General features: G+C 47.5%; 1 protein-coding gene across 3 annotated transcripts in view; it reads right to left on the bottom strand.

Annotated features, from left to right (window-relative positions):
• CC2D1B (coiled-coil and C2 domain containing 1B) overlaps nt 1-14801 on the bottom strand; it is a 710809-nt gene extending 696008 nt beyond the window's left edge. For 2 of the 3 annotated variants that reach the window (XM_078670637.1, XM_078670630.1), the window contains exons 1-2: nt 14625-14801; nt 13761-13885 (exon numbers count right to left, since the gene is read on the bottom strand). In XM_078670637.1, the coding sequence (XP_078526763.1) occupies nt 13761-13832 (72 nt within the window). In that variant the 5' untranslated portion in view covers nt 13833-13885; nt 14625-14801. The remainder of the gene's footprint in view (nt 1-13760; nt 13886-14624) is intronic. The other variant, XM_078670646.1, reaches the window with a different exon arrangement.
• Between the last annotated feature and the right edge of the window lie 458 nt (nt 14802-15259).

Here is a 15259-nt window from a genome sequence, read left to right as displayed (position 1 = left end):
TCTGCTTGAGGCTCCGAGCGGTGGCCCAAGTATCGGCAATCATTGGTGCCGGTGGACCCCCAAAGTAAACCAGGGACGGAGTCATTCACAGTGTCATCCACAATTGGCAGCGAAAATCCAGAATTGAGGAACGGGATAGACACCATGAGCTGGAAAAGTGCTGGGAGACCGCATCTAACATGGCGGCGGCCGTGGCCTGAATAACGGCCCCACTAAGGCGACATCCGGAGTGCCGAATGTGGCGCCAGTCTCACACCACTAGAAGTGGCAACAGCGGCGGAGAGCCAGATAGGACGGTTCCTGCCAGCCCCTGGAGAAGGCCGCACCACTGAAGCCCGAGGTGAGCATCAAGGTAGAGTTGGCAGCAGGGGTGACCAGGCAGGCACAAGCTGAGTGGAGGGCTGCCTAGGCGCGATCCGCAGGTGTCGCCGCTCACGATTGACTTTACCAGCGGGAGCCCCCTAGCCAAAGGGAAGAAGAAACTTTACTAGGGCGGAAGTTACCCGAAATCAAGCAGCCCCAGACGGTAACCAGGAAACCACTGGTGAGCCATTTACCCTGCTCCTTCCCTGTCCCATTAAAAACCTGAGTGATCTGTGCCGGGCCTTGAGGCGCGAGAGGTGACGGAACGACGTCCTAGGGGCGAAACAGCATGGGAGAGTCAATCGAGAGGGGGGGGGGAAAGAATAGCAATATCAAACCACTGGGATAGAGAAGACCGGTGAGCAACGCACAAGGAGTAAAGAAACGCACTTCACGGCGTGGGGATCACGGCACACCGCCATTTTAAAATCCCTAACGCAGCACAGAATGGTACCCCGGGAGACAAGACAACAGACTAAACAATCAGAATCATAACCTCGACAGGGGCCAATCATATCGGGCACCTAATACCGGGGGCAGTTTCAAAAGAAACAGAGCGCCTGAAATCACTAGAGCGAACACAGCACAGAAGCAGGTGGCCCAACAAGGGTGCCAGGAAATCAACCCACCATCAAGAAGCAAACAAGCCAGCCAAAAAACACAGTTTCTCCCTCACCTAACCCAAGCATGGGGAGACAGCGCCCTAACGGGACCTCGCAAACACCGGCCCACACAAGGCAATCCTCCCCAACGGCTAAGGGTACCCGGACGGAGGGAGATAAAACAACGGCATTAATGTCAGACAAGCTAGATAGAGTGCTAGTGGCCATAGAACATTCCAGAGTCGCCATGGAAGACAGATTCAGAACACTGGCCACAGATCTCAACCGGCTCAGAGACGACCACCGTAAATTGGCGGACAAAGTAACACATGGAGAAAAAAACATCCAGACTCTAGAACCCCAAATCAAGTTGCAGCAGGAAACACAGAAATTTCCAATCCAGAGTCAAGATCTTAAAAGAAAAAACAGATGACTTGGAAGGATACTGAAGACGAAGTAACATTAGAGTACTGAACCTACCAGAGGGAACGGAAGGCCTTGACTCCATCGGATACATACAGACTTGGCTTAAATCATTTACCACGGCATCGTGGCTGACCCCCTACTTCTCAGTGGAAAGGGCGCACGGGTCCCGGCGCACAGGCCGCCTCCGGGGTTCCCGACAAGACCACTACTGCTGAAACTCCTACACTATCGTGATAGGGACGCAGTGCCAAGGGCAGCCAGGCAACAGGGACCAGTTTGGGTGGAGGACAAGCAGGTCATGCTATTCATAGACTACTCCAGGGCGGTACAACAACAACGTGCCTCGTTCCTGGAGGTCAAGCGCATGCTACGACAAAAAGCTATTCAATACTCCCTCTTATTCCCGGCTCGCCTCAAAATTATACATGAAGGCCACACAAGCTTCTTCACAGATCCAAAGGATGCATATGACTAGGCAGAACAACACCTACAAGGCAAAGGTTCCCGAGAAGCCGCACAAAGAAATCGAGAGTTCAGAGGCAAACAACGACAACAGAAAAAAACAACCAGGAACACGATCAGGGAAAACAATCGAGAGGCACCCCGGATCTCGAACAAATAATTGTGGAACGCCGCAAGGCACTACAGGCGGCAGCGGATCTCGGCCCAACAATAGGGAGCTCGGACGGAGAAAGAGGCCCCCACATCAGAAGAGGACATAAGCGATACTAATACCTGACGGGAGGGTTCGATAATCCCACCAGTGGTGACCCCACAGACGGCGGACACATTAATCTGAGAGACTCATGTAATTGTATATATGTCCCCAATGCACCTAGCGCTCTCTCTTTGCATCACAGAGGGTCACTGACTTAGTTTCAAGTTCATCTACAGCCAAGTGCACAATGCCGTGAGAACACGCAGACACCAAAAGGTGCAGTATGGGGACACACGGAGGTTCCGCCGGCACCACACTTACACTCACCAGCTGTAACGGGCTACACAGACCCCACACAGCAGAAGCGAGAAGTCACAACCGCTCCAACAACGCACTAGAGTAGTTACATAATGCTCAGTTTGGACGTATCACCACGGGCGATAGGTCCACAGAGTTTGGACCAAGTCTCCTTGCATTGTTTCACCCCTGCCCCCAACCGAATCACACACCCACTACCAAATAACCCCAAAGACAATCACATAACACTAATTGACCCCAAAACAGGGTAATGCCAGGCATTACTAAACTCCCGGGGAACAGCACGCTGGGTCCCATAGACATCATATTATGACTAACAAGACCATAAACACTGACATTAGTCTCATTACACTAAACGTCAGAGGTATGCACACAGTGAGCAAGAGGTACGCCATATGCTCATACATCAAACGGCACAGTGTGCAGATAGCTCTGCTGCAAGAAATGCACTTAACAGAGCAAAAGTTGGAGCGCCCGCACAGGAGATGGCGGGGGACCCTTTGCGCCACAACATACTTTGTCTTCGCGAGAGGTACCTTGATCTGGCGGAGATATGTAATCCTAGAGGGAGTCCTAGCAGGGCAACCGATACTCATAGGCAGTATTTATGCTCCATCCAAACACAGAGCAAGACAAATTTTGGGATCACCCCACAGGGATACCATGGATACTAAGGGGCGACTTCAACTGAGCGCTAGACCTCATCCTAGATAGATCCTACTCCCTCCCATACACTCCCCAGCTCATAAAAAGACAGAACGCTACCAGTCATGGGTTTCACACTGGACGCTCACAGACGCAATTAGAGTCCGACACCCAAACACCAAGATCTACTCGTTTCACTGTCTCCCACAATTTACGGGTAAGACTAGACAGGTTTCCCTGCACCGCAACAATTGTCTCCAAGATTCAACACTCTGACTACCTGGGCCGGGTCCTTTCGGACCATGACGCACACATCCTAACCCTTAGGTGGAGACCGCCCCCCATCCTCCGATACCCACCTGGAAACTGCCACAAGAGTGCCTGACTGATCAGGTGTTCCGGCATGGACAGGGAAACATTATACGGGAATACTTTACAACAAATACAGTTACTACGACAAATAGAGGGAATCAGGAGAACACTGGAACATGCGCTAGAAAAACAGAAACCATATTGGCAACCATAACCAAAGAAGCGGACGCGAACACAGCAACCCCGACCCAGGTGGAGGAGGCCAAAACGGCATACACAGCAACCCTACAGGATCTGCATAAATATCATTTTAAGGCACATGAGGCAAGGGCACACAGGGAGGGCTTGGTCTGATCAGGTGTAAGAATTATGATCAGAATAATGAGAAAATTCCCCGTTCCAATATGGCACTTGTGTATCAGTGCCGATCACATGACTTGAAACCAAGCGGGTTTCCGGCAACCGACCCGCCATATTTAAATCAGGTTGTTTCTTCCGCAATCCGAATGGGGACGAAACAATGCTCGTTTACTGCAAGACACGGTAAGAATATCGGGGGACGGATACTAGAGACGAGTTTTAAAGCTTGAGTTGACGTTTGCATATGGGGTTACACTAGATTGTATGCAAGGACAGTAACTGTAATGGGGGCAGGCCGGATCAGTTGACAGGGAGGGAGTCTGTTATGAGTAGCACAGTGTTTCAACTATCAGGGCCACTTTCGAATACAATCGATATTGATATTCAGACGTTAATAATAAGACTCAGACATGAGTAGGTCACAGTGATGTAGAGTAGGACTTGGGCTCTCTTATCTGCGACATGGGGGTGAAACTATATAAAGAATTGCTCTATATGAAGTTTCTAATACCTTTCTGCCTTTTTTTTTTTTTTTAAGAACTGGGACAACACAAGTGTCTTTTTAATTAAACAGGGCTTCTAATAGTATATAGTACCAGTGTGACGCGGTGGATAGCTGGTACGAGGGGCCTTGGCTGCTACCGGGTACATATGTATTTTGGGTACAAATAGATAAGATACATAAGTTAATGTAATAAGATGGATTTCTGACTGGCTGGATGTACTTTGAATGAACCTTCTTTGTGTTTAAACAGTCACTGTGTGTTTCTCAATAAGGGTACAGAAAAGGTGGATTGAGACCTCGTGCCCTGAAGAAATTGCCACTACAGTCTACAGGCAATAAAACATGTCGGCCCATCATTACATGGTCTGCAAACATGCAGTATGTTTTTATTTTGAATAAGCCCTCGAGTTGAGAATAAAAGTGGTTTCTTGGTGACGATGTGGCTTATCTCAATTTTAACTTCACGCGGTTCGTTTGTGTTGTCAGTATACACATATTCATTTTTTCATTGGTTTTCTGGACACCAACATTTATTATTTTTGCAAGGTAGCGACCAATGAGGAGAAACGTGGGCATAACTGGTGACGATTAACCAGTAAGCTCCTCTGGTGGTGCGCACTTGAGGTGCTACTTCGTTTTGTCACAATTTTTATTAATATTGCTTCACATCTGTGTGGTGTATATACCTGTTGAAGTGGAGGGTATTTTGCTGAATACAGTGACTATTGACTCAGAGGTCGGTTCTTGTAATTAATGAAAAGATAGGGCGAGGATGAGTAGGGACAATACCTATGAAATATGAAGGGTGGTTGTTGTTGGGGAAGAAAATAAACTTCCACTCAGGAAGTCAATAGAATGTATTGCCCGAGTAGATCAGGTCTATTTGTTTTTGTTGCACACAGGGAGGGGGACAAATCCGGGGTGCTCCTACCCTGGCTGGCCCGGCAAGATATGGCGGTAAAACCAATCACAGAAATAGTAGACCCGGCCGGAAACTCGAACCGCTCACAAGCAGAAATATTACAACTCTTTCACAACTATTATACAGGGGTATATAGAAATCCAACACAGAACAACCAGAGGGCAATGGAAGACTTCCTAAATCCCCTAAACATACCACAAATCTCAACATCGGATAAGACCTCCCTAGACACAACAATTACGTCCACAGACATCACACAAGCAATCCAAGCCCTGGCAGGCAATAACGCCCCTTTCCACTAAAATATTATAGCACCTTCTCCGCGCTGCTGGTACCCCACCTAGTAGAAATGTACGAAGATGCATTAGAGAAGGGCGAACTCCCGGGATCACTCAGGGAGTCGATCCTAGAGACATTCCCGAAACCAAACCGAGACCCAAAACTCCTGGCCTCATACAGACCCATAACATTATTGACAGGGGACTGTAAAATCCTGGGAAAGATACTAGCAGACCGATATACACAAATCCTCCCACCACTGATCTACCGAATCAATGCGGGTTTGTCCAAGGTAGAAATCCATCTCAGAATATACGTGGGCTGTTCCACATTCAGGACAGAGCGAGCATCACTTATCCAAGGCCGCCTGCTTGATCCAGGACCTGGAGAAAGCCTTAGATACCCTCATATGGCCATATCTTTTCACACTTCTTCAACAGACAGGAAAAGGCCCCACCCTACTAGCATACATACAACTATTATACACAAATCTCCCTTTAAGAGTGTGCATGGGACGATGTATATCAGCCCCATTCCAGGTGGAAAGGGGCACAAGGCAGGGGTGTCCCCTCTCCCCTCTACTGTTTGCCCTGGAAGTAGAGCCACTAGTGATTTACATGCGCCAGGAGGGAGAGACCTGGAATATCCCAATAGCAGGCACCACTCATAGCGTGTAACTGTATGCAGACGACCTATTATTGAACGTACGTGACATCACAGCAGACTTGACCTCAATCTGGACAACACTCGCAGAATTCGCAGAGGCATCGCGACTTAGAGTAAACTGGGATAAATCCACGATATATCCGCCAAGTCCGGAACACGACCCTCAGAACATCAATATAGGAGGTCAGGGCGTCACCTGGAGCGAGAGTGCCCCTGGATACTTAGGAGTCCGGTTATACCACTCCCCCACCGACATATATACGAGGGAAAACATCGTAAAGCACTGGCAGGGATAAGGGCGGCTGTGGGTTTTTGGAAGACTCTTCCCCTGGCCCCAATTGGACGAGTGGCTTTGGCCAAAATTATAATAGTTCCCAGATTACTGTACCACTTTACTAACCTCCCGGTCACCCCGTCCCTTTTTCCGGAAACTAGACTCACTACTTAGCTCCCTTGTTTGGGGCACAGGCCGACATAGGGTCACACTAACCAAATACAATTGCCAACCGACTGGAGGGGACTGGGGGCCCCATCCTTCGAGGCATATGTCCTAGCCCCACAACTACAGTGGCTCTCTCACTGGACGGTAGAGCGCTACCTAGGAGAAACCAATACCGAGACAGGGCCTATACCATTACCAGCAATCGGCTGATAAGAACCATGCGGACACAAGTGTCAATAGACCACACATGTTTGCTGAGGATACACTGCATGTCTGCAGGAAAGCCCCTCTACTACCCACTGCTACCTCTGATAAGACTGCCCAGAAACGAGAGATATTACACAGCCCGTACATTGCAGGTATGGACAGATCACTCATTACTTGAGGTGGAATTCCTATGAGGACGGACAACTACGCCTGTTTAACCAATTAATAGAGGAATATGACCTTCCCCTAGGGCAATTCCTGCTACATAGACAAATCATCACCAGTTGCTGCCCACTTTTGGTCCTCGCTGAAGGGGAACCCACAACACATCCAGTACTACACACAATCCTCCACATGGGTGAGAGCAGATACTTAGTCACTTGGCTCTACAAAGCCATACGAGAACTCACAGACAAACCGCTAGACTCAGTGCGACAGACAGGGGAAGAGGAACTAGGATGGCCATTACACGACAAACCGCGGGAACACGCAATAGAGTACCCCAAGAAAGTATCCCGAAATGCTCGCTTTAAAAACATACAATTCTTTCTCCTACATAGGGCACATTTAACACCAGCACGACTCCAACGATGTTACCTGGATACTCAGTTCCTATGTCCCCACTGCCAGGCCTCTGATGCAGAATTCCAGCATATGTTCTGGAGTTGTCCCACAATACAACCATACTGGAGCTCCATACACGAGGCATTACGGGAAACCACGGGTCTACCAGACATGAACACATGGGAGGCTAGCGCATTGGGAGCATTCCGGTGGCGAAAAAATCACACAAAGTGCAGACACTCTTCGTGTCCCTGGCAATGCTGCTGGCTAAGAGAGGAATAGCCATGCAGTGGCGTGCCCCGACAGGACCCCCTATGGCAGCCTGGATGGGAGCAGTAAATAAATGGGGAGCAGCAGAATAGGAAGCGATTAGAAATGAAGAAGTGAGAGAACACACAAGCACCACATATCCATGGAATGGGCTCTACTCCTACACCAATACAGACAGCACGCAATGAACCACCCCCTGCACCCCAGACCCCAAAGGTTCAAACGACCCGAAACACACCCGAAGAAACACATCAAAGGCCCCAACCAGCCACACACCCGTAACACCCCATAACAGTCTATACAAACACTGGGAATCCGGATAGGCCCGTAGAAACTGTCACAGCCCCCCCCCCCCACATACCTAAACGCATATCAGTGACGGCATAACGACCCGCAAGTAAAATGCTCCTGCCTGAACGCAACCCAAAGCCCCCACAGTCAACCCCAGTTAGACCCAAATTTAACAGTTAAGAAACCACACCGGTAGCTATTAGACCGGAACTTATAGGAAGGACGTATATCTCAAAATGCAATAGAGCATACAATAATGCAAATAGACGCGCACATAAGTTCATGCTTCACACTACGCACATACTTCCCTAACTGTATAAAAAGTCTGAAACAAACGTGATGCACAAATATAAATGTAAGATGTGTATTAAGATATAAAATGTCAGTGAAAACATAAAAAAAAAAAAGAAAATGTAGGCATTGGATGAGGGTGGGGTGGGATGGGTGACATTATAAAACGATGAAGAGAGGTCCAGGTGGATGAGGTCAGGTCCACTATATCTCCTCTGTCCAGAGACATGCAGAGGTCATCAGTGGCAGTGATGAGGGTAGTTTCCGTGCTGTGATTAGGTCTGAAACTAGACTGACGGGTGTCAAAGAGTTGGTGGTCGTTGAGGTATTCGGCGAGGCATCAGTTGATGATTTTTTTCTAAGACTTTGGGATGGAAATGGTAACAGACATTTCGATATGTAGCAGACGAGCGCTGAAGGGTCAAAGGAGGGGTTCTTCAACAATGGGAGGACAGTTCACTCACCCTTTTCATTTGTTCATTTACTCTCAATCATTTGCACTCACTTTCATTTATTCACACGTATTCATTCACACTCACTCGCACTATATCTTCTCTCATTCATTCTCACTTCAGCACATTTTCACTCAACTTCACTCATTGTGATTCATTCTCACACACTCATTCTAATAGTTACACTCTCTGGGACTCCCACTCCCTCGTAGTTACAATCACCTACTGCCTCTCACCCTCAACACGTTCATTCTCACTCACTTTTACTCACAGACATGTATTTTCACTCACTCTCATTCATTACTAGTCCTACTTTGTCACCCACTCCTAATTTCACTCATACACACATACTTCACGCTAACAAGCTCTCCAACACGTACATGCTCTCACCCACACATTTAAAAGCATTTGTATTCAGTTACCGCACTGTCTGTGCATGACCTTTTTCAGCTCCTGATGCTCCATTGACCCTCGGGCAGGCACACTTCTCCTTTCCACAGCACTCCAGGGCAAAACAGAAAGCTGGAGCCTGTGCAGTCACATGTACTAGCTTTCAGCCTCTTCCTTTTTCACCCCACCCTTTTCCAACTCTATAACAAGCTTGGAAAGGGTAATTTTGATTAGCATGTAGCCCAGGCACTGCAGAGCTAAGTGCCTGGACCTATCTTTACCAGCGACAATCTCCTTGTTTCTTGACCTGTTTTTAAACACCAATAGTGAGTAACATCCTATTACTCACTATTGCTATAACTTTAAAAAACGCCAACCCTCGGTACCAGGTGTAGCATGAGGAAGTGACATCTATGAGATGGCTGACACAAGAGCACTGAAGATTGCCCACGGGTGGCAAAGTCCCAGCACAAGCCTCCGAGATCCGCCAAACCTCTCTGCCTCTCCAATTATGACTTGCTATAGAGTCACTTCTCAATATAGCCAAGGGTGATTGAGACATAAGCCCTAAATTGCCCAGGGCTACACGTCAATTAGCCTGTCACCCAACATTTTTCCAACTCACCTATCACAATTAGCCTGTAGCTCCTGAATTTCCAACTCAATGCAGGGTGGGGTGAAAAAGAAAGAGGCTGAAAACTGGAATCTGTGACTGTGCAGACTTAAAGTTCCAGTTTCTTGTGTCAGTGCTGCTTGAGGAGGGCTAGTGCTATGCCCCTGTCCTTAATATCAGTAGAGCACCTGGAGCTGACTTGCTTAGAAAGGAAGTTAAGTACAAAAAATGTTTATAATGTTGTGTGGATGAGAGTGTGCATGTGTGAGTAAGAGAGTGTGTATGTGAAAGTGAGTGACAAATGAGTGAGAAGAAGAGTGCAACCGAGTGAGAACAAAATAGTGAAAGTAAGCATAAGTGGCAGTAAGAGAGGGCACCAGGAAGAGAGAATGGGTGAGGGAATGTGACTAGGTGAGAATGGGAGTCAATGATATTGAGAGTCATTGAGCGTAACTGAGTGAGAGTGAGTGTAGCTGTGAGTAATAATGAGTAGGCCACAGTGAAATTGAGTAGGAAAGAAGACAAATGGGCATGAGTGAGAACGAATAAGTTAGAAAGTGTGAAAGTCTAAATAAATGAGCAAGTAAGAGTAAAACTGAGTGCAAGTGAGTGTGAATGATAGTGGATAAATGAGATTGAATTGGAGTGAGCGAGTTAGTGAGTGCAAGTGAATGAGAGTAAGTGCATAAGAGTTAGACAGAAACAGTGAGAGAAGGGTGAGAGTGAATTATTGAGAGTGAATGCAGACCAGAGAGTCAATCAAGGTAAGTTATTGTAAATGAGAATATGGCGTTCTGCTTGAGAGTTCTACCGCTGGCCCTGGCATATGGAAGGGAAATCTTGGCTTACAGAACACCCATGGCAAAATATTGCTCCTGGAATGCTGAAGACAATTCTAAGCATTAGTCCACCTGTGACAAAATCAGACTTGCTAACTTGAGAACAAAATCAGCTGTGTGAGCAGGAGGACTGGGCTTGTTGGGGGTGGGGTTTTATTTCCCGAACTTCCCGACCGGACGTTCTGCCTCCATCCCCAGCCCCCATCGACCTCTTCCTTCCACCAAAACCAACGAGATCAAAGGATTGTTGAGCCTGCTGGTTATGACGTGGGGCGTTTTCACACCCCTTAATGGGCATTGCCTGCTTGCAGTCTCAAAACACAATATGGAAATCCACTCTCTGCTGTGGTTTACAGCTCGCCTAGCCTAACACTGTGTGATTTGGCTCCTCACCAGGTGACCATGTGAAAGGAGCCGAAATCGTGGGACACGCGGAGGCACTGTGCGAGTTGGCAGGTCTGCAATAGGGTGACCAACCGTCTGTAAGTTTCACAGACCGTACGTAATTTGGACCTCACGTCCGTTGTCCGTGAGGATCCCTTTTATGGACGCCTTTTGTCCGTAATTTTGGGCATTGAAGGGAACAGCACTGCTCCCTGCATAAAGCCCCAGCACCCTAATGGGGCCGCCTCGCACTCTTCCTGGGAGCACAAGAGCAGCCCCACCCAGCCCATTGTCATTCTGTCTGCAGCTGATTGCGACATACAGAATGACAATTGGCCAGTTTGTAGTGTCACTGCATGCAGTGGCCTCCTCCTGCCACGGTCAGATGGAGGAAATGTGCAAAACGCCAATGCTGCTACATGAGAATCCGGTTCATTCAAAGAAGCTGGTGAAACAAGTTAAGAAGAAGGAGCTAGAGTTCTTCAAGTCTCATCATTTTAGATAAGTGCATTTTCAATATTATATTCAACAAAGCCATGGTTGCTGCATTTTCATTTTATGCAACTAACAACCATTGACAAAGCCAATAGTTCTGGCTTGTTGTAGGTGTAACGATACTTGTTGTTTTATATATCTAGATGCAATGACAGAAGAGGCAAAATACCAGTCCAGCTGCACACTATGCTAAGCACAGATTTTTTGCTTTTTTTTAAGACACGCCCTTAATTACATCAAACACGCCCTATGGAGAGACCCCCCTTTTTTTTTCATCCAGCTTAAAGCCCTGGAAACAACACCATGTCACAGTCACCTCATGGCATGGCACTGTGCATCATGCATGACTCAGGACTTCCACTTTTTCAGACTGTCTATGTGTAGTGGCATAGTGAACCCTACGCCCACCCACCCCTTGCCTTAGGAACTACAGCAAGGGTGAAATTCTTGATGGTCCTATTCTGTCTGCAACTCTGCAGACAAAGGCTCAGCTCATTATTAATATGAAAAGGTGGGCGAGTGAGGAAGTGAAGGGATGGCTGGATGGATGGATTAGTGAAAGGGTGAATGGATGGATAATGAGCGAAAGGATGGATAGATGAGTAAAAGGGTTGATGATGGGCGAGTGACTGGGTGGATGGATGAGTGAAAGGATGGATGAGTGATAGGGTCAATGGATGGCTTCATGAGTGGATGAGTAGAAGAATGGGTGGATGGATGAAAGGAAGGATGGCTAAGTGAAAGAGTCAATGGAGAAAGGGAGGATAGATGGATGGATGGATGGCTGACTGAAAAGGTGAATGGGTGGAAGGATGAGTGACTGCTGGGTAGAAGGATAAGTGAAAGGATGGCTGGATGGGTGAAAGGATAAATGGCTGGATGGATGAGCAGATGGATGGGTGGAAGAGTGGATGGATGAGTGTACAGATAGATAAGGTGAAAGGGTGGATGGATGGATAAGTGAAAGTGAGGATGGCGTGATGGATGAGTGAAATGATGGATGGAAGGATACATGATGGATAGGTTTGGATATAGATGGGATTACTTGTATACTATTGTGCGACCTCATCTCATGTGGATGTAAAACGTACCATTTGTACCGAAGTTTTGTCCTGAATTTTGACCTCATGTCCTGAATTTTTGTCCTGAATTTTGACCCATTGTCCTGAATTTTTACACTCACTGTGCTGAATTTGCACCCATGCCAGTTGGTCACCCTAGTCTGCAAAATACTAGCACTACTGTAATAGAGGTCGTATTTGGCATATTCGATACCCATGGGGAAATGCCTGTGCTGAGATACTGGAGGTAAATATGGGCATAACAGGCACCTGTGACAAAATACAGACACTGGTATACTAAAGATAATTCTTGGCTTATGGAAAATGCTGGTACTGGCACACTGGAAAAAAAGAAAGTTTAGCATAATGCAGGACACAACCATGACATATGAGAAAGGGCGACCATGGCAAACTGCAGGCGTTGACATAATAGAAGTAACTTTTGACATAAGGGTAACCAATGGAAGATGGCCAGCATAAATGTCAAAATGCTAGCACTAGGATATTCTATGTCATTTTTGGCATATGGGCCATCCATGGAATATGGGGTCATCTTTGCCAAAATGCTACACCTGGCACATGAAAGATCATTTTAACATAGGGGGGACTCATTTTGAAAAAAATGGGGTCTACTCCTAAGGAGCGTCAGGCTTTACGGGCTTGGTATACAATTACAGGAATGTAATCACTGCTGTTTCAGAGCCTATGGATTTATGTCACATTTTTTTTAAAATTGTGCTTTAAAATGTACTATTTGCCCCATTTTTCTCAAACTTTTCGAGAATAATTTGGGTCAAACATTATGCCCCATCCACCCCACTTTCAAATATCACCAGTCGTCATTGCTGGCCTGAACCGGCTTACCATGTACTGCCTTCTAACTAGTGCCCCTTCATCAGAACCTTCTTTGCATTAGTGGGTAATACCCCCTCGTGCGTACTTGCATGAAATCTGTCTCCACTCCCCTGCTACTTGGGCTACCGCTACTTGATGGCTGCGGCCCCTTTGCTTCGGTATTTCCTTGACATCCATGCCCCACGGTTGATACGGTCTGGAATTGGCTGCCACCCGAGCACTTCACTTTATGTATTATACTCAGCATTTTAGTTCTCTAGTCTGTGACGGTTTTGCAGCCAATGTCCCGAGTCTATTGGTGTGCACCAAGTTACATCAGTTGTGCCTTCTCCGTTAGTATGTGCGGACTCTGCACTTCTAGCCCTCTGCACCGAGTCAGTACTGGCTTGGTGTAAACTGCTAGCTGACCGTTGCTGTGTAGGAAATGCATTTGAGGTCCACTGCCACTTCGTCTGCAGCTACACCAATTTACAATTATTTGCTTTATATTTCTGCCCCTTTTTAATTAGTTGGCCGTCGCGACCCCTTGCCCTTGATGTGACCCTCGTACCTGCTTGGCAGCTGCAGCACCCTTGCCCTTGGCTCCCTGTGGACTCTTCTTGATTGGTTTTCGGCCCAGCATCTCTGCTCAGGAATGCTCTTCAATGGAAACACCTGCTCTTTCAGACCACGACCCTACACATGAATTCAAACATGTTTATCTTAGAGGGTTACAAATTCACAAAGTTACATTTCTCTCCGTTTAAAACGGCATGGCGCGGTGGGGGAAACACAAGTTTGGAAACCAGATTAGAGAACTGCAGAATCTATCCACTTTGACTAGTAAAGAATCGATCACACAAGTTAAATCTAAACTTCTCAAAAGCGTAATCAACTTCAAGGAAGACCGGATGTGTAAGACGTTCATGGAATCAACTGCAGCATCTAGAATAATTAGGGCTGCCCAGTGTGTTTAGAAGAAGGGGGTGTGCAAAGGAGGTTGGAATGTTGTACAAAAGCTCCTTTTCTGACATAGGCTGAAAAGGGATCCGAAAGCCAATTAGTGCGATTCTTTCGTTATGTTCTTACCGTGTGTGTGTGTAAATAAATAACACTTATCCTCGACCCCCGCGCAGTTGGACTGGCTTGGCAGAAAGAGGTGCAGTCCGTAATTGGTAAATAAAGAGATTGAGGGGAGATACACCCGATTCGCACGGTCCATGTGAAGTAGCACGGAAGCGGGAATGCACAGAGGTGAGGAACAGGAGTCGGCGGGCAGTGACGCGGGAGCTGAGCTGGTTAGTGGGGCAGTCAGTTGTAGCGCTATCCTGTCTGTGGGTGGCCCTGCGGGGGCTGAGTAGCAGGACCGAACCCCCTCCCATCCACCCCGGAACATACAGCAGGAGGACCGGGGGCAGCAGATGTCGTACTCTACCTGCTCCAGCGCGAGACCCTTGACACTACCCCTCCGAGTGCGGGAGCCAACAGGAAGCAGGGAGAGGATCCAGTCACGGCAGCTAGCAACACCTGAGGACCAGCCCTGGCACCCAGCCTCCACCTGTCAGACTGTTTCTGTCACGTGACCTGTCACTGCCGGGCGTTCGGCGCAGGCGGAGGAGACGCTGATCGCAGAGATGACGCACCAACGCGGAAAGAACGAGGGACGCTGCTCACGTCAGACGTAAACAATGTGGCCGGAGATGGGGTGTTATCCTACTTATTTATTTAGTTCCCTGTTATTGTTTTTTCGCTTATGTGTTCTACGTCCAAGCGGATTTTTTCTGCATCGAAATCGCCTTCTCTCGCTTATGACTGTGCTCTACCATTATATTTGTACTTTGTTGATCAGACGGCACTAACAACTCAAATGTTCAGATTTCTTAGAAGGGAGAAGTGATAAGCAGAGACTTCAGATCACCCTAGTTGCGACAGACGCACATATTTGGTGGTCAGGTCTGGTTAACGGCGTGCTGTTGTGGCATGCTCCAGCAATCCCACCTCCTGAGTTTCTTTCGACATATCTTAATGGCTACAACACATAAGAAAAAAAAAAGTCAGGGCACTAAGATC

Source organism: Lissotriton helveticus, chromosome 1_2 (genome assembly GCF_964261635.1).
Source record: "Lissotriton helveticus chromosome 1_2, aLisHel1.1, whole genome shotgun sequence".
NCBI lineage: Eukaryota > Metazoa > Chordata > Amphibia > Caudata > Salamandridae > Lissotriton > Lissotriton helveticus.
Note: the sequence above shows the minus strand (reverse complement) of the source record. Positions and strands in the feature narration are given on the sequence as shown.